Raw genomic sequence first — 22000 nt, forward strand, 5'->3', positions numbered from 1 at the left:
GTCTCCATAGCTACTCAGACACTTATTTCACTTAATGTTATTTACTTTCGTTATTTTTAACCCATCTAGGGAAGAAGTGGACTTCCTAGAAGAGTAAAGAAATGGAAGTGTGAGAGTGGACCACTCCTTTGGAAAATAAATAGGCAAGACTGTATGGCATAAAACTTAGCTCCTTTTTCCTGAGAAAGACCCAAAGAATAAAGATGATGGTACAGATAATGTTCAACTAGAATCTTTGCGACGATAAGGGCAGCATTTCTTGACCTAGGCTTACCCCTGAACAGTTTTCTCGGGTTGCCTGTGAAGAGACAACAGTCACCAATGCTTTACTTCACTTGAAGTGGTAGTCCCAACACGTGCGTACCACACCGCCCCCACCCCCCCGCACTGCTTCTTTCTCCTAAGCTTTGACTTAGCTATCTTTTTTAAATTCATTTTTAATTTTATTTATTTATTTATTTATTTATTTATTTATTTATTTATTTATTTATTTATTTATTTTGAGAGAGCGTGCGCATGCGAGCTGCTGTGGGGGTTGGGGTGCGTGGGAGGAGGGGCAGAGGGAGAGGGAGAAAGAGAATCTTAAGTAGGCTTGGCGCTCAGCGCAGAGCCCACACAGGCTTGATCTCATGCAGGGCTTGATCTCACAAACCAGAGATCGTGACCTGAGCTGAAATCAAGAGTCAGATGCTTAACCAACTGAGCCACCCAGGAGCCCCTGACTTAGCTATCTTGAAGGTAGCAGAAATGTGATTAAAACCCACCTAACTTACTCATGTTTCTTTTGGCAGCCTCCAGGAATGCCTAAGAGCCTCTCAGAGCTATTTGAGCAAGTCACCTCTAAGAGTGGATAGATGAGAATCAAAATTCTAGGGGTGCCTGGGTGGCTCAGTTGGTTAAGCATCTGACTCTTCTTTTTTTTTTTTTTTAAAGATTTTATTTTATTTATTCGACAGAGAGAGAGAGAGACAGCTAGAGAGGGAACACAAGCAGGGGGAGTGGGAGAGGGAGAAGCAGGTTCCTGGCCAAGCAGGGAGCCCGATGCGGAGCTCGATCCCACAACCCTGGGATCATGACCTGAGCCGAAGGCAGACGCTTAACCACTGAGCCACCCAGGCGCCCCAAGCATCTGACTCTTGATTTTGGCTCAGACCATGATCTCAGGGTCCTGAGATGGAGCCCCATGTAGGGCTTTGCACTAGGTGTGGAGCCTGCTTCTGATTCTCTCTCTTCCTCTCCCTCTGCCCTTCTCTGCCCCACTCGCACGCACGCATGCACACTCTCTCACTCTCTAAAAACAAACAAACAAACAATCAAACAAGAATCAGAATTCGAAGGGCAGGGTAATTACAACCTATATGAGGTTGATTTCAGAAGAAAACTTTAAAATGGTATTTGAAATGGAAACATACAATAAACATACATATGCCATGTTTCTCAAGGTGATTATATTTGTTTTATGTTAAAATAAAAATATAATGACATACAAAAGTTTAGATCAAGAGATCAATGTGAAATCTGTGCATGTAATTTTAGTGTTTTCATGGCTGGCAGAAATTTCTTCTTGTTTCTGCTTATGAATTTAACTACTTTTTTCCACTTTTGGTAGAAAGATGATGCATATAAGGTTCTGTATTCAATCCTTCTTATTATCTATTACTACTTTACTCAATCTTATTTTCCATTTATTCTTTAAAACAAACCCTCTTCCCCACCCTACTTTCACCATAAGATCTTTGTGTTTATGTTCAGTTGTTCAATAAGTAACTGAATAAATAACTCTATCCTACCATCAGGAATATCTTCTCCAGTTTCTCTATTCTCTTCCCTATTTCATATCCCATATTCCAACATTCAGTTTAACTCCTATCAAGCAAAAAGCTCTCTGATCCTACCTCAGTCTATTCTGACCTTCTCAGCTCTAAATTTCTATATCACTTACACATTTATACCTCACAATCCACCATTTTATTTAACACTACCTTATATTATTCTCTAGTTGTTTCATGGACATCTACTTTCCCAAGCTTACAGGATTCCTTTGTATTATTCATAGTGCGTGTGTTTAGTTAGCACTGAATTAGACGTAGGGGCTTGACCTAAAACCCTAAAACTGTTGAAGGCAAATGTCAGGTCTTCCATTATGATTTTCCAATAACAAATTTGTCATCATTCTCAATATTTATGAACTTCTATGAGGGTCTTGGGCACTGAATTTCAGGTAGAATAATTACCAACATATGTACAACTCTGTAGAATGTCTATTCTTTATCAGTAGGTTTTATCTTCCAAATCAATTTAGGAGTTAATCCACCCACTTTTAAGGGACAGAAGAGTTCCTACTGTTTTCCATAACCATCCAGTGAATAATACCAAGAATATCTCTACATTTGATTGAAACACAAAAGTTAGGTAGGCAGATGTAATTACTGAAGCTGGAGTTTGGCCAGGAAACTTGGAAGAACCCTCCCAATCCCACCACAGATTCCATAGGTAATCACAACTGGTCAGAATCTCCCATTTCCATGTACCATCTTAAACACAGTCCCTCTTTTAGGCCCATGCCTCTAGTAAAATAAGGCCACTCTAGAAGTAAGATTCAGAGGGGGAAAAGTTACATCCAGGGGGTTCCTAAAGAACAATGTATATTTTCTGTTTATTTATTTATTTATTTTTTACAAACTTATGAAGTCTACAGGAAATACCCAAAGCAAGTACCACAATGCTTCCATCAGGAAATGCATCCTGTTTTGCTAAATTGGAAGAATGACCTTTAGTTATATAGCCAGGTACTCATTCTTTTTAATATTAACCAATACTACGGAAGAATTTAACTTTTCTTTGGGAAATGTGGAATGGTATGCTGTTTATATGTGTATCTCTTAGGCAGAATGAGGAGTCAAGAATTAACTCTACCCCTTACCTCATTTTTCATAAGACCATTTTTCTGAGTCCTTTGGATTGTTTTAGGCTCTTTTATACACATGTATGTCAGAAAAACATTTTCTTAGGTCTCCCTCACTGATCATATAAGCAGAGGTAATGATAAAATCTGAATTTGACTTTCTGGTATATTATAACCCTCAAATCCATGTTTCTTCCCCAGATGCAATAGAAGCAATTAAAACATATTTAGATATCTATTATGTGATTAAAAATTGATAAATATTCATATGTATGAATTACATAGTTAGGCTACAACATTATGTGGGGAAAAAAGATATATCACTAATTCTGAGCTTATTTTGCTGCTCAAGAATAGCAAAGAAGGAGAAAAACCACTTACGTGAGTACTCACTATTATATTTTTTCAAATTCACTTTAGGTTTATTTTTAATCAAATTGATGTCTAGTTTCTCGTTGATTTCCCTAACCCCCAAAAAACCTTACTTCCTGACAAGCAGCAATAAAAAAAAAACAGGACCAAATTTACTGTTATTGAGTCCTACTTGTTGAATTCTAAGGCGTTCACATGCTTAGGTGTCCTTAGTATTAAATGCTTTGGATCTCAGAACATACAGCCTCAGGTTTCCTTACTTCTGACCAGTCCAAAGCCACCCACTGAGGTGGACATGACTGGTTGTTGCAGGGCTCCTTTTCAATAGGCCGGTGTGTTAAACAACCACTGTAGTCCAGTGTCTCCTCCTCAGAAGGTCCAATCTTCCTGATGCAGAGCACTGCCCTGGTGCGCATTCCACCATCACAAGTCTTGCTACACTCCAACCAATCCCCAATGAACCACCTGCAGCAAGAAGTGGAAGAAACACAGAAAGACATTTCCTCAGTGTAGCCAGAGATTTTGAGCTGAGTGAAAGCACTTTCATCAATGGACATTCTCTTCCTAAAAGAGCTGACATTTCAGTGTTGGTTGATGTGACAAATGACCAATGGAAGAGCTGCTAAGGAAAAGATAACACACTGTCAGCTGTAGTGTGTGGGCTTTGGAGCAGACAGAAGTCAGGTCCAAACAAGTAATGCAAGAACATATGTTGCAAGAACCACATTGATATCTCCCCTTTTCTAAATTAATTTTTAAAATGAAGATAACAATATAAATCATGACACTGTCATGAGGATTAAGTAATAAATATGAAGCTCCCGGTCATGTGCTGGTTAAGTGTTTAACAACTGGATCTTTATGGGAGGGCAAGGGTCTTGATTTGTTGCATTTACCAATTTTGTGATGTGAATACCTATCACCAATTTCAACTTACATCCTTGACATGCTGAACATATTAAGAGAAGATATGCTAATAACGGGATTTCAGGAGCCAGTTAGCTTGCTTTAGGACACCACTGAAAGCTTCTAATTTTGTGTCTGATATTCAACAAACAAGAAACAGTAGCTTTATTTATTATCACATTGAGGCAGGTTCTCCTATAATCAAGGATTTTGTGCTAAAACCACATTAAAGGAGCTAGGGATTTGTTTTTTGATTTTTGGAAATGAATGTCAGGCTCTGCAGAAGATAGAAGGCCTTTACTATGCTTAAGGGGCAGAGAGAGCCCAGGCATCCATCCTGAAGATGCAGGAGTCTTTAAACACCTGCACTAAGAGAAAAGTCTGAGCCAGCTCTGTGAAAATATGGAGGTCCCTTGTTTTGATCCCTCTGCTCCTGAAAACAGCTTCTAAGCAGCTAACGTGGGAAGAAACCAAAAACAAAATGAACATGTTTCATGTTTATAGGTGAACCACTCTTTTTCCCTAACGTCATCAATGAACTTTCATATATATGTAATTTCAGGGTGTGTATATGTATGTGCATGTGGGTATGTATGTGAAACTTCTGCAGAACTCACTCTCTGAAGCACATTATTTGGTCAAAAAGTGTGAATCAAAATCAGACCAATGAGAATTTGGCTTTAAAATTTTTCTATCTCCACTAGAGCAAAAGGGGGCCTTTCCCTTCTTGTCACAAAAGTGCATAAAGATACAAGAGCTGCTGGTGGCCCTGTGCCCTGTCAAGTGGAATTAGCTGATGTGAAAGAATGCAGAGAAGCTAGAGAGCCCTGATGGTGTTTGAGTCCTGGGGCCATTCCTTAAATGAGATCCACCTTAAATGAGATCCACCGTTGCCCTTCACTCAGCTTTGTTAAGTAAACCAACAAACCCTCTTCTGTGCAGAAAGTAGCTAAAGTCGAAGTTGTGTTATTTCCAACCAGAGTACTGATTGATATATTATTGCATTTAATTTCATAAATATATGCTGAATGCCAACTATATTCAAGGCATTGCACTTGTTTTATAGAAGAGGAAGTAAGATTAGTGTGAGGAAAATGGTTCTCCAAAATCACGACAGGAGCAATGTTGTAACTAGGACTAGATCCCCCAGCAGTTACTGTCTCCCCTGAATTTCATTTTTAACTCCGCTAAATAGTAAGATCTAGGTCACAAGCATGAGGTCACAAGTCATTTTCTCCAATCCGTGATTATAAATTATGCAACTATCCTCAGTGGATATGCTCATACTCTTAGGTAAGAGACTCTCCAGACAGAAGAGTATGAAAGCTTAAGAACAAATTTCTCTAGTTAATTGTGCCAGTTTTATATGTGAGAGATAACATCACAGTGAAGTCAGAATCCTAGGTTCCGCATTTGAGCCTGTAGTTAACCAAATAGGCAACAACCGCCTTTGTTCACTATTATTTGTATTATCTTTAGTTATGGAGGGAAATCAGCTTTTAGAAATACTGTAATTAACCAGTTTCTCAAACTTAGAATACATCTTTCCAAAACTTAAAAATTTTCAACCTAAAATTCACTTAAAGAATGATAATTTAATCCTGAGAATCTGATATTAATTTTTTTTCCTAAGTCATTTTCCAGAGGAGATTTAAAGTGATATTCATATTCTTTCCATTTTGTTTTCCACAGATGAACATGATCCCAAGTTGTTAGTACCATTTTTGGTAAAGAGGAAAATGTGTACTGAGAATAATAACTTGCATGCCAGCCATAGTGAAACTCTGATTCAATTCGCAACAGTGATTTCATCACCAAGATTAGGGGATAAAACAGAAATGTGTAGAACTCAGCCACAAAAAGTCCAGTCATACCACATCCAGCCATGATCTCATTAGGCCTCATAATGTAAGAGGGATGGAGGCCTTCAAATTAAACACAGGTGCCCAGAGTAACAGCAGTGATTCAGGAGGTGTTGCTGTTTTTTGCTGCACGAGGTTAGGTCCACCTCCGCCTTTTTATTCTTTGTCCTCTCCTTTATTGCCAACCATCTCTTAGTCTAGATGTATCAGTCTAGCATTTAATTTGGAATGTATGAAAGTAGAAGTATTAACCACCCTCCCAATTTCCCTTCTGACTTGAACTCTGATTTCAGTCCCTATTCCATCTTTATTGCTCACCAAATCATCACTTCCCATGTCTCTCTAAAGGATTAAATCACACCAGAGTTATTTAAATAGTTTTGCAATTTTGCCACTGCATCTACTCATCGCATTTTCTCTATTCCTCTGTCCAGTTTAAGACATACGACTTCCTTCACCTTCACTCTTGCCATTGTATTTGACCATCTGATGACCTTCTTCCTATTTACTCTAGATTTGGTGGTAAGAATATGAATACGAAAATTCTCTCTGAAAATATCAATGGCTGAATTGTTACAGTCTGAACAATACTAGGAATGCTTCTTTCTGAGCTCTTCCCCAGTGATCAAATTGTCTTCATCCTCACAAGTGTCTTCATATCCGTTAGACATTAACAACTAGTGGAATTCATGTTTGAGTGTCTGAAGTAAGAGTGGTGTGTGCAGACTGTGTAATCTTGACCCATAGTGTCTGTACATTAATAGGACAAACAAGAATATTATTGGGGGCAAGGAACAAGGGAGACATTATAAAATATTTTCCCCAAACCTAGGTTAACCAGAATATGTTTGAAGAAAGAACCGAGCATAAAAGCGGGATATTATTTTTGCTTTTTAACTTAAAGGGAAATGGCAGAACATATGAAAATAAACTGATATTAGATGTTTGGATTAAAAAAGAGAGCTAGATTTCCCAGCCTTTGTCCTAGTGTCAAGCATCTAATTATCAATAAATGCAACATAGCAAAAAAAATTTTTTTTAAGATTTTATTTATTTATTCAGGAGAGACAGAGAGAGAGAGGCAGAGGGAGAAGCAGGCTCCCAAGGAGCAGGGAGCCTGATGTGGGACTCGATCCCAGGACCCTGGGATCATGACCTGAGCCGAAGGCAGATGCTTAACCATCTGAGCCACCTAGGCGCCCAACATAGCAAAATTTTTAAAAAATCTTCATAATCTCACAATAACATCTTTATTCAAAGAGAGATTCAAATACGTAACCTATTAATTACTTATGAAGATACTAGAACTTTGTTAGATTTTAAAATAGGTTTTAGAAAAAATTGCTAAACATTAAGTTGGTAAAAAAGAAAAGAAAATCTGCTCATTCCTCAGCTAATTGGAAAGTAAAACTAATATCAAGTATAAGCCTCTATGCCCTAGACATTTCACAGTTGAGATTTTTCTAAATTGAAAAAAAAAATGAATTTAATAAACATCTCTGAAATTACAACAATTAAGATTGTGGCAATGAAACAAGCAAGTACTAAGTATTGTAAGTATTTAGGTGCCACCAGACATTTGATTTGTAACTTACAATGTCAGTGATGTGTGTACAATGAGAAAACATCACCAGAGATTAGCATACTCTCATCATGATGGGAGGTGGCCTACATGATTTCTATGATTGTTCCCAGCTCTTAAATTCTGGAATTTTATAGAGGACTCTGATGAAACTTCCTCTAAACTCAAAATAACAGATTATAGTTGTCCTTGGGTGAGGTACAATGACTCAATATAATTGTTAAACATTATATCATAAAAGATACCATGAAATAAAACCTAACACCCGAGCAAAAATTTCTCCCCAGCCCAAGCATCCTTTAGCACTTTTGTTTATAACTCTCTTATTGTGCTGAATATGTTTTGCCTAAACTATAGTTATTTTTATATGTATTTACCCAATTACATTGTCCTTAGGCAAGGGAGCCATTTCTCCCAAAACACAATGCCTTTCACATTGCAGTTGCTTAAAAAAATGTTATTTAGTTCGTGGTCACAGTATTATCACAATGTATAATACTCTATTGTTTTCACCCCTCTTATTTTCACAACTTTAAAAACCACAGTATCATACAGGAATAATATTCACTATCCAAGAATTCTTCACATGAGGCCATATATAGAAACATTCTTGCCATAGAAAGATAGCATGGTCAAAACTGAACTCTTGGTCATTCTCTTTGGATTCCAGCTCAGCATTACTTCCTTTTCTCATGGTGGGGCACTAGCTTCTTATCAGTCATGGTCTTTAATATCAACCCCTCCCTTTTCCTTTTTCCAATTATTTAAGCCTTTGTCAGGAATCCCACCATTTTCACTCAATGCCTCTTGAATTCTTGTTTTTTTCCTGTCCCTAGTCACTTTACCATCTTGACTACTATACTGTTTCTCACAAAAGAGTTGCTGCTATGAGCACATTAATTTTTTCCCAGCAAGGCTTCCTCTGCCCTTCAAGGTCTTCCAAATAAACTTACTATTAATATTTCTCTACCAATGTCTCTTCATCTATTCTTCCCAGTCCCATCATTTTCTTTATAAAGCACAAAGATAAATCTTACTGCCCTCTATTCTTTCATACCCTCCTTATAAAGTCTCCAATATGACTAAGGAGACATTTGAAGTATTTCATTATTTAAAAAGATAATTTCTGTTTAAAAAATACCACTTGGAATTTTAATAATGGTACTGGGAATTTGAAAATAAATATAGATCCTTTCCTCAAAGTAGGCAAATATATTTCAAATAGATTAAAGTTTACATTAAAAAAAAAGAAGAAACTTTGAAAGTACGATCTTCCTAAACATTATACCTAAGAAAGAAAGAAAGGTTTGATAGTTTTTCTATGTAATATTTAAGACTTCTATAAGTAAAAATGGATCATAAAACCATAAATAATATGGAAAATATATGACAAAGTAGGAAAAAATATTTGAAACAGGTAAAAGAATTAATATCCTTAATACATTAAGAGTTCACAGAAATCAGTAACAAAATGATAAACACTTCAGTAGAAAAATGGTATAGGTTAGGCCATGGAGGCGAAAAGCAAAAAGAAATAATACAAATGGCCACTGAACATAATTTTTCAATGTTCAGTCTCATCTGCAATCCAAGATATACAACATAAAACAACAATTAGGTATCAAGGCTTTTTTTCCCCCATAACATAATCAAAGATTGTTTCTAATATAATAATATCCAGGGGTGCCTGGGTGGCTCAGTCAGTTAAGTGTCCAACTATTGATTTTGGCTCAGGTCATGATCTCAGGGTTGTGAGATCAAGCCCTGCTTTGGGCTCACACTGTGCATGGAGGCTGCTGAAGAATCTCTCTTTTTCCCTTTCCCTCTGCCCCTTTCCCTACCCTGCTCACTCAGTCTCTCTAAAATAAAATAAAATAAAATAAAATAAAATAAAATAAAAATAATAATATCCAGTGTAGTGCAGTTCAGGGAAATGACATTCTAATACACTGTTAGTGGGAATATATATTCATACATTATCTCTGGAGAACAATCTGACAATGTTTCACAGACTAAAATATATTTCCATTTGAACAAGGAATTTTATTACCATTTATTTGCCATAAGAACATATAGAGAGCAAAGTTTTAATAGCAAAAATTGTTAATGCTGTGGTATCTTAAGGGATCAAAATCTAAGACCCAGCCCAAATTGTTCAACAGTGGAAAACAAATTAATTAAGCAACGACATATCTACTAAATGTTATAGTAGATATTTAATGTTCAAAATATTTTGAGAACTGGGGCGCCTGGGTGGCTCAGTCGTTAAGCGTCTGCCTCCGGCTCAGGTCACGATCCCAGGGTCCTGGGATTGAGCCCCGCATCGGGCTCCCTGCTCTGCGGGAGGCCTGCTGCTCCCTCTCCTACTCCCCCTGCTTGTGTTCCCTCTCTCGCTGTGTCTCTGTCAAATAAATAAATAAAATCTTTAAAAAAATATATGTTGGGAACTAACTACAAAGCATCAGAAATAGTATAATACCATTTTGTTATATATATATGTCTATGTAAACATAGAAAAAAGACTGGATATAAATACTTCAAAATATTAACAGTGGTATTTTAAGTATTACAGGTATTTTTTATTTTCTTATTTTTACTTATCTGTGTTTTAAAAACTTGATGCTTTAATATGTATTACAAAAAACAAATATGATTAACACATCATCATCTGAAAAAAAACTTATCTCCTTTCCTTTCTTCCACACTCATTTAAAGTATTATTGAATTCAGTAGTCTTCCAAAGATTTTTATTTCTAGAAAACCAATGTCTACTGGGAATTTTATGATATACAACCACCATTCTGAAGAATTGAGATTTTCCTTTTCATAGTCTGAATTCAAAAGAATAAAAAAGAAATTAAAAAGGAACTAAGAAAAAATGGACTAATAAATAGTAATATTTTAAATATCTATTTTTAACTTTCTGAAAAAGTCAGCCCAAATTTTCTTTTTCATATTCTCTTTATCTCTCTTTTTCAAATTCCATCCTCTTGCCTCCAAACTCAAAAAAAGTTAATAAATAATTTTTTATTTTAGAATTACAAAAGGAAAGGAGATAGGAAACTTAATTTTAATTACATATGTTAATTCAAATGTCAGTTACCCTTAAACTATATGTATACATATGTATAGCATATACATATGTATACATACACACATACACACACACACACACAAATACAAAAACAATGTAATATCCAAGCCCACAATACATGGCATGGAATGACAAACCACTGCAATCTCAAAGGACGTTCAAGTAGCATTTAAGCTGAAACAAATAAAAAAGTTGAAGCTAAAATAGAACAGCTGTGACCAGGACCACTCAGAGGTCTTAAATGGCTGATCAAATACCAAACATAATACTTAAAATCCTGAGTGTCAGGAAATTAACTTGATGAGTTGAGATGTACAATTATATGAAAATAATGTTGAAAGTTACTGGAAATATGGGAAGGAAGAAAATTTTGCCCATGGTTTTTATGCAGCTTTTAGAATTTATATAGTTTTCCCATTTCTTTTGAGTTAAATGTATAAAAATAATTGGCAGAAAGGAGAAAAATTTTTTAAAAATCAAATGTCTTTGTAATACATATCATACATGTAATACATGTCATATTTCTATACTTTCCCATGTCTGGATTTTAAGAAATTAGTTACATAATGATCACATTTTGAAAAGAAGAAACATGAAATTTTAGAAGTCCTAAAATAGGGCGCCTGGGTGCCTCAGTTGGTTAAGCGTCTGCCTTCAGCTCAGGTCATGATCCCAGGGCCCTGGGATGGAGCCCCACCTCAGGCTCCCTGCTCAGCAGGGCAGTCTGCTTCTCTCTCTTCCTCTGCCCTTCCCCCCTGCTTGTGCTTGTGCTCTTTTGCTCTCTCGCGCGCATGCACACATTCTCTCTCTCAAATAAATAAATAACATCTTAAAAAAATAAAGGTCCTAGAATAAAAACTTCTTTCACTCTAGATTTCTTGTGCTCCTTGTCTGGTAGTCACTGGCCTAAACTATTTCAAGAGACTACCAGTGACAGTGTCTGGACAGACACTGACTTTGGGAAATGAAAGTTGATAAGGCATTATTGTATTGAAACAAAGATAATGAACACATCTTGCTTTAACCACATTAGGGACATAAATCCTTTATTGTAATTCCTCTGTTGTTACTGCATGTACAGCTTTCCTCTTCAGTTCTAAGAACTTGAGATATATAAATCCATTTGCATATTCTTTTTCCTTATTAATTTCCAATTGGGATAATTAGTTAACCAAGGAGATAATGGTTACCCTGATTTCTCAAACAAGGATGAAATGCCATTCACACATGTTCTGTCTTGCAGTTGTCAAACAGGCAAAAGCCCTACAAAGATCATGATCAACTCAGTATCTTTGTCTTCAGCATCTTTGTCTTTTCTCATGTAATCACTGCCTTTTTTCTTTTTAATTTTTTTAAACATAATCTCTACGCCCAACGTGGGGCTTGAACTCATGACCCTGAGATCAAGAGCTGCATGCTCTACCAACTAAGTCAGCCAGGGGCCCTTAATCATGCTTTTTGCTCAGCCCAGAAATCTTTCTGTTCTTACAGATTATAAAGTGTGACTCACTGACAGCAGGTCCATATTGTTAAATTTAAATTTTTAAAAAGTCATCATTAAGATGAATGGGCTGTAAGCTTGTGCCTCCCTTTACAGTGAGCTGTAACTGCTACATTAATCAACAGAATGAGACTGAAGTCCACCTCTACGCCTGTGCCCAGCACCCAGAAGATAGGATGACTTAGGGTGACAGAACTTAAAACTGGGTCAGCAAATTAAAGCTCTGATATTCCATTACAGAATGTTTCCAAAACGTATTAAGAGTCTTTAGACCTTTAGGATAAATATCTGGAAAAGATATGACTGCACACCAATTTACTGTGTTTTACTGAATTTAAGATACCATTATTTAAAGATACCATTATTTTATAGACCATAAAAAAGATAAAAATAATGCTGATTATTATTGTAAGTAACACACTATCAATTGCAAGATGAATCTCAATCTCCAAGATGAAATCTGATAATTTCCAACATTATGCCAGGATCAATCTACTGAAGTTCCTGCTTTAAAGGAATTAATAACTAAAACCTATGGATAAATAAGAATCTTTGCTCGTGAGAGGGATATCGAAATTCTACCCTCCAAAATGCTTTATCCCCCTTTCCTTATATATGAATGTGTTTCCAAATATGAATAGCTAAGTGTTTTTCTCTTAAAGAAAATAATTCTCACTTCTTACTCTTACTTACTCAGGTGGGCAGGGCTCAGTGTTGCAGGTTCTTTGATTTTCAGGTGGCTTACTCTCAGGGTCACAGTAATTGTTCTGGACAATAGAGTTGTCATCCAATCTTTTACAGACCACTTCCTGTCTTTGGACACCTTGAGAAAAGGAGGACATCATTAATTAAAGAGTAGTTTACTTTCCAATAAGTTAGGTATGCATAGCTTTCCTCTGGGGAATCAACCTCACTGGATCGCTGCTGTCTTATCTGTTCCAGAAACACTTGACTGCTTCTCTAAAAAGGAGAGAAGTCCTGGTCATTATACTGCAATTTTAGGCAAAATTATTGTTCTTATATTTAGAAACATAACTGTTTTCAAGTTCAGAAAAGAAACTATTGGTAATTTTAAACAATTAGTATTCCCATTTGTATATTCTTCTTCGTGCTTACCTTAAAAAAAAAAAACAACAAAAAACTTCATCTTCCCAAAATATCATCAGATAAAATGTATTAATATACATTTCAATGCAAAACAATCATTATATATCTATTTAAAAATAAGACAATAGGGACAAATTTATTTTTTGATATTTTGTAGGACAAATTCCATCAATTTAATCTTTGTTAGGAACATATCACATTCACACATTTCATTCTTTTTCTTCCATTTATAGATTTATTTTTTTAAAAGCCCACAAAGTCTAGAATTTAGAGATTGCAGTAGGCCTCTTTTAGACTGCATTGGTCTGTTTGCTTTAACCGAGTTGGCCCCCTGTTGATTACACCACTGTCAAACAGATATATATATATTCCTTGAAATAATAACTCAGAAGATTATTACCTCAGTCTTAAAAATTAGTCTGTGTGACCTGTTTGCCACTGCTAAAAAATTCTCATTATAAAATTTGTAAAATTCTATATATATGTTTATTACTTATTGGCAAAGATATCCACCACAACTTGCTCACATTTCACAAAATACAAAGACACACACAAACATACTGTTATTTGTAAACATCCCTGAGTGAGTAGACCTTCAGCCGTCTCATTTTTTCTTTAGTGTCAAGGAATCTAAAGAAGCAAAGCCAGGTATACCAAGGTATCAGAAAAAAAGTAAAACTGAAAACAATGCTATATGTTTCAGATCATATAGAGGTAGCAGGTTACTCCTGGAGTTGGAAATAAAAGCATAAACTACCCCCCTATTTCCTCACCCCATCTCTATAACCAGGTAAGTTAAATTTTCCAGACAGAGTTATAAAAACAACATTAGCAATATCCAGGAAACCACAGCTTCACACCTAGCTAGGCCCACACAAACCCACAGTTTTACTTTTTTTTTTTTTCCAGCTGCTTTTAATAGTACCCTAAAGAAAAGACTTTAATCTCAAATTAGGGAAATCAATATGCACTAGGATCATTCAGTAAAGAAAACTGTCATATACCAGTGCTTCCCCCAACGTCCTTTTAAGAGTCATGGATATTCTGGAGGTAGGGGTGCCTCAGACATCATGCTATGCATACTTTTAACTAAAGCAAGATAGGGGAATCTAGGACTCTGATTGAGAAAATTATTAAATCCTGTAGGCTCCGTGGTGGTGGTGAGCAGTTGAAGAAGTTATATTTTACTATTTGCAGTGACCCAAGACTTTTACTAATCTCTTTCAATAAATTTTTAGGTTTTCCTAAATTTAGGGGTCTAAAACATAGCCAACAACTTACTGGCAAAATAGTTTAGAATATGTGTTGTATTCATTCCCTCCTAACCCCTAGAATAGGCCAAATCTCAGTTTATGTGACAACAGTTTGGAATTTTTTAACCATTAAACTTTAGATTTTTGAGGGAAGAATGATTCACATCATGCATAGCTGTGATCCATTCACAGATGTTCCACAATATTCATCAGATATCTCTCCATTGTGTCATTCCAGTGGGCAGATAACTAAGTCCATGTGATCCACCTAGACAAAAATCACTACCATTAGTCATAGGATTCAACTACCAATTGCCACAGTGGCTCAGAATATTTATTCACCCAGTTCAATATGTTGTTCCTATCAGGGAGAGCAGGGGATTATTTTTGTAAGTTAACATAGTCATTTTTTAAAAGTCATTCAAATATGATTATACTTGGAGAGGGAGACTCAAACCACCCACTTACACAGAGGACTTACACAACTTTACCCATCTTTGATCATTATATTTAATAATAAAAAAATCTGATTACATTTGCAATAAGGAAGTTGTCATTCAATTTAATAACTTGGTTGTTTTTCAGGAAAGAATAAACATTTTCAGCACTATAAAATGGAACTGATGTTACTTTGCCTCAGTGTCAGAAACATCAGTTGTTTCTACAGGTTAAGACAAAATTCTACTTCTTTTAAATTAACGCTAGAAATGTCATTTGGTTATAATTACATTAGTTTTTTAAAAGTAGCCTTTAATGTAAAAGAAAGGCCTCTTCAGTTTGAATCGCAGGTGAGAAATTAGTTACTAGAGGTGAGATTTATATTTGATCCTAAGATAAATTCTAACCATGTATGTATCTTGAAAAACTTAACTACATAACATTTATTGTTGAAAATTTGGAAAGTAAATAAAATCACAAGGAACAAAATAAAAAGTATCCATAATCTCATATCTTTGTTCCGGATCTTCATTTTTAAGGCTATTTTGCTTTTTGGTGGGATCCAGTAATTAGTTTAAAATTACATAGTACACAAACTGAACATGCCACTGAAATGTGGTTGACAAGTCATTCATTCATTCATTCATTCACTCATTCAACAGAGAATAGTCACTATAAGGAACTGTGCTTCTTACGAGACAGATACCAAGTGCTAAGAATTACAAATTGACTTAATTTTGGTCATGCCTTCCAGACTTCTTAAAAACTAGGAATTAGGACATTTTCGGGTTCACTTCAGTTTCATAAAATTTCAGAACACTAATTTTTATGAAGTAAAAATTAAAGTCCTTGAATAAACAGCTGAAATTACTCTATATTTCATGAAGATACATTTTTCCTTGCATTCATCTTTTATTAATTTTCTTCTAAAATGTTCTATTAGACAGTGTGGTATTTCACACTCAAGAACTGACTATACCAGTAATCTATTCCAAATCTTCTGACAATGCTGATCTATCTCCCTCCAACAGCATAAAAGTCCCCTTCCAACTTTTACCCCCACACTTGGCAGATTCACAGATTTTTTTTCTTTTTCTTTTTAAATCAGTAGCAACAGGGTAACTCTAAACCAATGCACCTAACTTAGGATGGATTTTGAAACACATACTTTGGCACTAAGGAAAATGCAGCTTTTAGCTTTAGAAAGTAGAAAATACAGATCAAGTAGAAATAATCTAAACTAAGTCAAAAAGAAAAATGATTGAGTTTAGAATCTTTTTATATGATTAAGCCTCTTATATACAGCTTCTTTTAAAGTAATCTGTAAAACAAAATAAATCTTGTAAAGTAATCTGTAAAACATTGCTAAGAAGTTGATTCAAAGCCTGTTGGGAATAATTACATCCAGTTACAAAAAATCACTATGTTTTCAAATCTAAAGACTTACAGTTTATAACTAAAAACATAAAATGTGCACATGGCCAGTCAGAGATGCCTAATCAAAAACAAAATTCTAATAACTTAGTGTCCATGTCCCCTGGAGATATGCAGATGTTCTGCAGAATTTAATTGGTCAAATTTAAAGCCATACTAATTGCACTTTATTCTTAAACATCTGAAGTTACTGGCATGCAAATTCTATACCTGTTTTTTTATTTAATGTAATCCCTCTTCCACAGTTAAAAAAATTAATGGTGTCATATCATGAAATTTAAGTACAAAGATGTCATTACCAATACATATTTACTTAAAACTCTCCAAAATGGGTGGATCCTGTTTAGAGATTTTTAATTTGCTTATCAAAGAATCAAATATGATGGTTCTTAGCATGGAAACATAACCCTTACTTTTAGTCTCTAAATTTAAATTTACCAGATCTTATATTAATATTTAACTTTCAGCCAATAGTTAAAAGTTACAGATGTCCTGTGCGCCTGGGTGGCTCATTCGGTTGAGTGATCTGCTCTTGGTTTCAGCTCAGGTCATGATCTCAGGCTTGTGAGTTCGATCCCCATGACGGGCTCCATGCTCAGCTCGGAATCGGCTTCCCCTCTCCCTCTAACTCTGCCCCTCCCCCCGTTTATGCTCTCTCTCTCTCTCTCTCTCAAATAAATAATCTTTAAAAGAAAAGTTACAGATGATCTATTTTCCTACCAAAGGTTCTCTGGTCTAGTGAGAGGAAGGAGAACCCAACTTGCATCACTGCTCTAGCTGTATCTCAGGAAATGGCTTTAAGTATTTTGAAAGAACATATACCCCAGGAAAGTTATTACGAAGTCCAGCGAACTGCAAGTCAGTCCAGATGGAATCCTTTATCCACTGTGCTTATTCTAGGAGATGGTGATGGTTCAACTGAAGACCACAGGTTCTTCTGCTCAGCAGCCACATTCCTATTTATAAACTCATTTGTAACAACATTTGGCAATATATTGCCTTTCACAGAATAGTTGATCATTTTAAAAGTAGAGAGGAGGGCACTCGATGCACATAAATTACCACCTGAATTTCACTTGAAAGAGTGACATGTGTTAAACCAAGAGTATATGGGGGAGCAGGAGAAAGACCTTCTAGGTCTTTTCAAATCTACTCCTAAGACTCAGGATTCCGGTCTTACACCATTCAGTTGGTAAGTAAGCAGTCTATAACCATATGTGAGTGAGTCAATAATGAAAAGAGAGGTATAAAGAGGGGTATAAATGCATTCTTGGGATTAATGGGCTAAACAACATCTAGGGTAATTTAACCTAGCAGCATAGCACATCACATCTACCCGAGAAACAGTTTTCCGAAGAGGAAATGGGGAGAAAAAAGCCAAAAAGTTAGAGCTTATACTACTAATGTGGTTGGTGGCTAAGACAACAATTTGCTTAACCCCAGCATCTAAAGTAGCTAGCAACCAAGACAACACTCTATAAAACCATAATATGTAGAGCATATAACTAGCAATATTAATTTAAATCTTCACCGTAGATAGCATCTAAAGAGCAACAAGCAAAAAAAAAAAAAAAAAGTCTCTTTGCTCTGCCTCTCACTGATGGACTCGGCTATTGTGCTGTGTGATTATTGGCCAGACACATGCATTTGCAGGGCAGAGAAAAGTCCATCTGCCTTGGATCTAACAGCTGGCACCCAGTGTACCGATCAGCTCCACCCACACGCTTTCTTCTTCTGCATCGCCTCCTGCTAGTTTTTATCTTTCAAAGGCTTCCTTTCTCTGTCTTTCCCAGAAGACACTTCTGCCCTAAACAAAACTAGATGTTCCAAGGAAACACAGGATTATATACATACATAGCAAAAAAAAAAAAATGTGCAGCTCTAAAATACTGTATTTTTCTACACCAACTGTGTCTAGTGACAGTAAGGTAGGGAGGGGCATACATATACTGCATTTATTTGAAATCATACTATCCCAAGAGGGAATTTTTTCTTTTCTTTTCTTTTTTTAGGATTTTATTTATTTATTCAAGAGCAAGAGAGAGAGAGAGACAGTGGTGGGGGGAGGCAGAGGGAGAGGGAGAAAGAGAATCTCAAGCCTCATGTAGGGCTGGATCTCATGACTGGGAGATCGTGACCCACACCAAAACCAAGAGTCAGATACCTAACTGACTGAGCCACACAGGCACCCCTCCTTGGAGGGGTTTTCTACCACTCATTAGATATTAATAGGAATGTCTTCCATGGAAAGTGTCTAACTAAATCAAAGGTTTCCTTTATTTAAAAGACTGTATTTTCAAATAATTTCTACACCCAATGTGGGGCTCAAACTTATGGCCCCAAGATCAAGAGTCACATGCTCTACCAACTGAGCCAGCCAGGTGCCCAGAAGCTTTTCTTTCTTTCTTTCTTTTTTCTTTTTTAAAAGATTTTACTTATTTATTTGAGAGAGAGAGAGCATGAGCAGGAAGAGGGGCAAAGGGAGAGGGAGAGGTGGAAGCAGACTCCCCCCTGAACGAGGAGCCCCACACAGGGCTCAATGCCAGGACCCTGAGATCATGACCTGAGGTGAAGTCATAGGCTTAACTGACTAAACCACCTAGGAGGCCCCGAAGCTTTTCTTCTAATTATATACAAAGTGTTGTAGAACCAAAGAGCAAATCTTTCAGATATGAGTTATAAAAAACTGTATAGCTTATTAATTTCCTCAAGTAAAAACAATGGGAATAGTAATATCAGTCTTATAAAATAGGGATGATTACTGTCATTTAAAAAGGCTTAATTTTTTTCCAAAAGCATTTTAAGCATAATACCTTGTAAAGATGCATAATGTTATGACTGTTAAAAAGCTATTTAGGACAAAATATTTGTGAAGTGAAACAGGACCTGTGACACACAAATCATTAATACAACAGGAATGCACTTAAATTTCGCTTTCAGCCTTACCCAAGTTTTTCAGCAAGTGAACATGTGTGCAGGCCCTGATCATGTTAGGGAAGAATATAATGTCTAAAGCAATAGAAATGAGATGAAACAGGGAGGAAAACAGCACTAGGGGAAATGTCTGGGGTCAGTGGAGACTTCTTGCCTTCAGCTATACATCTTGCCATTAGAGAAAATGCAAGCCACAATATGCAGGAGTAAATAGTAAAAAAATCAGGCTACCACATCAAACATTCATAGGTAAGACTTTGTACAAGAAGTTAGAAAGCTTAAATAATATTGAAAATACACAGGAGAATTCCAAAAACAATTTTAAGTGTATTACATAAGGGAAGCCATGTGCTTAAGTAAAAAGATAAATAGAAACAATTACTATAGACAAATAAATGAGCAAACATAGCCTCCAGAAGTGTGAACCAACCAAGAACATGAGTTTGCCTAGAGCAGTTGCTCCTCTCCAGGGCATGCGGTATGAGAACTGAGCCAGTGCCATTGAGGGCTACAGAGATGAGGCTATCCAGAGCTGTGATGTTCACAGGTGCCTTGCTGTGATGCCTGGCACAGCTACACCCATCTATTATAGGGGACTCTTACTTCCCAACATTGAAAATGACCTGAAAGAAGGGGATGTGGGAGAAAGTGAATAGGGGAAAGCCATGGTCAGTGCAATGATAGACCTTGTCTAGTCCTACAAGTATTTTATATTTCAAAGACCAAAGAGAAAATCTGAGAACAGCAAACACAGATGAATGCAAATTTATTTTTCTAAACTCAAGTCACTTTTTACAAGGGGTTTGCGTTATTAAAAATATCACAGTGATCTATTTTACGTCTAAGTTGGTGTATACAGGAATCAAATGTAAAATGACTCTCATAGTTTCAAACAATAGTACATTGTGTTACTTCAAACAGAAATGATTTTTTTTAAAAAGATTTTATTTATTTATTCATGAGAGACAGAGAGAGAGAGAGAGAGGCAGAGGGAGAAGCAGGCTCCCAAGGAGCAGAGAGCCCGATGCGGGACTCGATCCCAGGACCCTGGGATCACGACCTGAGCCGAAGGCAGACGGTTAACCATCTGAGCCACCCAGGCGCCCCAGAAATGATCTTTTATAGGGAATTTTCCTTAAAAACTAACTATATAACTATATTTCTTCAAAGGGAAATAAATGGCAATGAGTAAAGTGCTTTTAGTTATTCAAACTAAAATTTCCATCTGTTATCTTTTATTTAACCTTGAAAGTAACTTTTGGATGGTAAGTCCTAAATCAAAGAGAAGCAAACTTTGTTATAAGATTTGACCTTTTTATGTCTTTCATACTTAATTTCCATCAAGTCTACTTTGAATCTTGAAAAACAACTGGATTTTGTTTTCCTCTCTCTGCTCCGTTTTGGGACTCCTCTACTGTGAACTTGTATCAAAGTTAGAGTGCATAAGTCCTTTATAGCTGCAATACATATTACATATTATTATTATGTCTATAAAAGTCAACTCTGAAAACACTTGTTTGTTTGAAGCACATTCTGTTAGTTCACTAATACTGTGAATTGACCAGTTTAGTGATATTAAAAATGCTAGGTATCTTGGGGTACCAGGCTGGCTCAGTTGGTACAGCATGTGACTCTGGATCCTGGGGTTGTGAGTTCGAGCCCCATGTTGGGTATAGAGTTTACTTAAAAATAAAATCTTTTAAAAAAATGTGAGGTATCTTAGAATTAATGAAGAAATGAAAAGGACATCTGCGAAAATGTAAGGCATTTACCTGTTTTATCTGGTACTATGAGAGCTGTTTTCTTTCAGTCAGGTATTAGTATAAGCCTGAAGATTGTATTATATTTTTTCTAATAATTACTTTTAAAAGACAATTTTAAAATTGTTATAATGGAATTACTGTACTTTTAAGTGCACGTTATCCTTGTGTCACGTCATTTTTGAAAATGAAATATATAACATGAACATATAGTGTTTCCATAGAAACAATGTAGGAATATCCAACTTTTTAAAGAGGCCAAGGCAATCTGCATGACAGATTCATTAAAATAACTTGAAAAGTATGTCATTAATAAATGGAATAGTGTAGGGGCATCTGGGTGGCTCAGTCAGTTATGCATCTGCCTTAGGCTCAGCTCATGATCCCAGGTCCTGGGATCGAGTCCCACCCACATCGGGCTCCCTGCTTAGTGGGAAGCCTGCTTCTCTCTCTCCCTCTCCTCTCCCTCCCCGTTCCTGCTCTCTCTCTCAAATAAATAAATAAGATCTTTCAAAAAATAAAATAAAATAAATAGAATAGTGTAGATTATTACATAAACTTGTTAGGTAGCAAATTGCAAAGACAAATTTGCTATCAGTTCTCTTTTAAATATTTAGGGTATTTTTTCTTTTTTCTTTCTTCTTCTTCTTTTTTTTTTTTTTGCTTTAATCACGCACCAATCTTAAACTGAACTAACAGAGATAGAGGAAGGAAACATATTCAGGACACATCAGAAGGAAAACTTAATTACAGATATGAAGGAAAAGTTTACACAGTATTCAAGATCTCTAGTTCCTTAACTGGAAGTACAGAAGAGGCTCTGATTTTAAACTCTGAACATCACCAGGACCC

At 36.0% G+C, this 22000-nt stretch overlaps 1 protein-coding gene across 4 annotated transcripts in view; it reads right to left on the reverse strand.

Moving 5' to 3' along the window:
- ADAMTS6 (ADAM metallopeptidase with thrombospondin type 1 motif 6) overlaps positions 1 to 22000 on the reverse strand; it is a 293828-nt gene that overhangs the window by 23950 nt on the left and 247878 nt on the right. For all 4 annotated transcript variants that reach the window (XM_064596173.1, XM_064596170.1, XM_064596171.1 and 1 more), the window contains 2 exons: positions 12916 to 13045; positions 3538 to 3742 (listed from right to left, as the gene is read on the reverse strand). In XM_064596173.1, coding sequence (XP_064452243.1) covers positions 3538 to 3742; positions 12916 to 13045 — 335 coding nt within the window. The remainder of the gene's footprint in view (positions 1 to 3537; positions 3743 to 12915; positions 13046 to 22000) is intronic.

Source organism: Mirounga angustirostris, unplaced genomic scaffold (genome assembly GCF_029215605.1).
Source record: "Mirounga angustirostris isolate CCGP_5_RB_7025 unplaced genomic scaffold, mMirAng1.0.hap1 SCAF_7, whole genome shotgun sequence".
NCBI lineage: Eukaryota > Metazoa > Chordata > Mammalia > Carnivora > Phocidae > Mirounga > Mirounga angustirostris.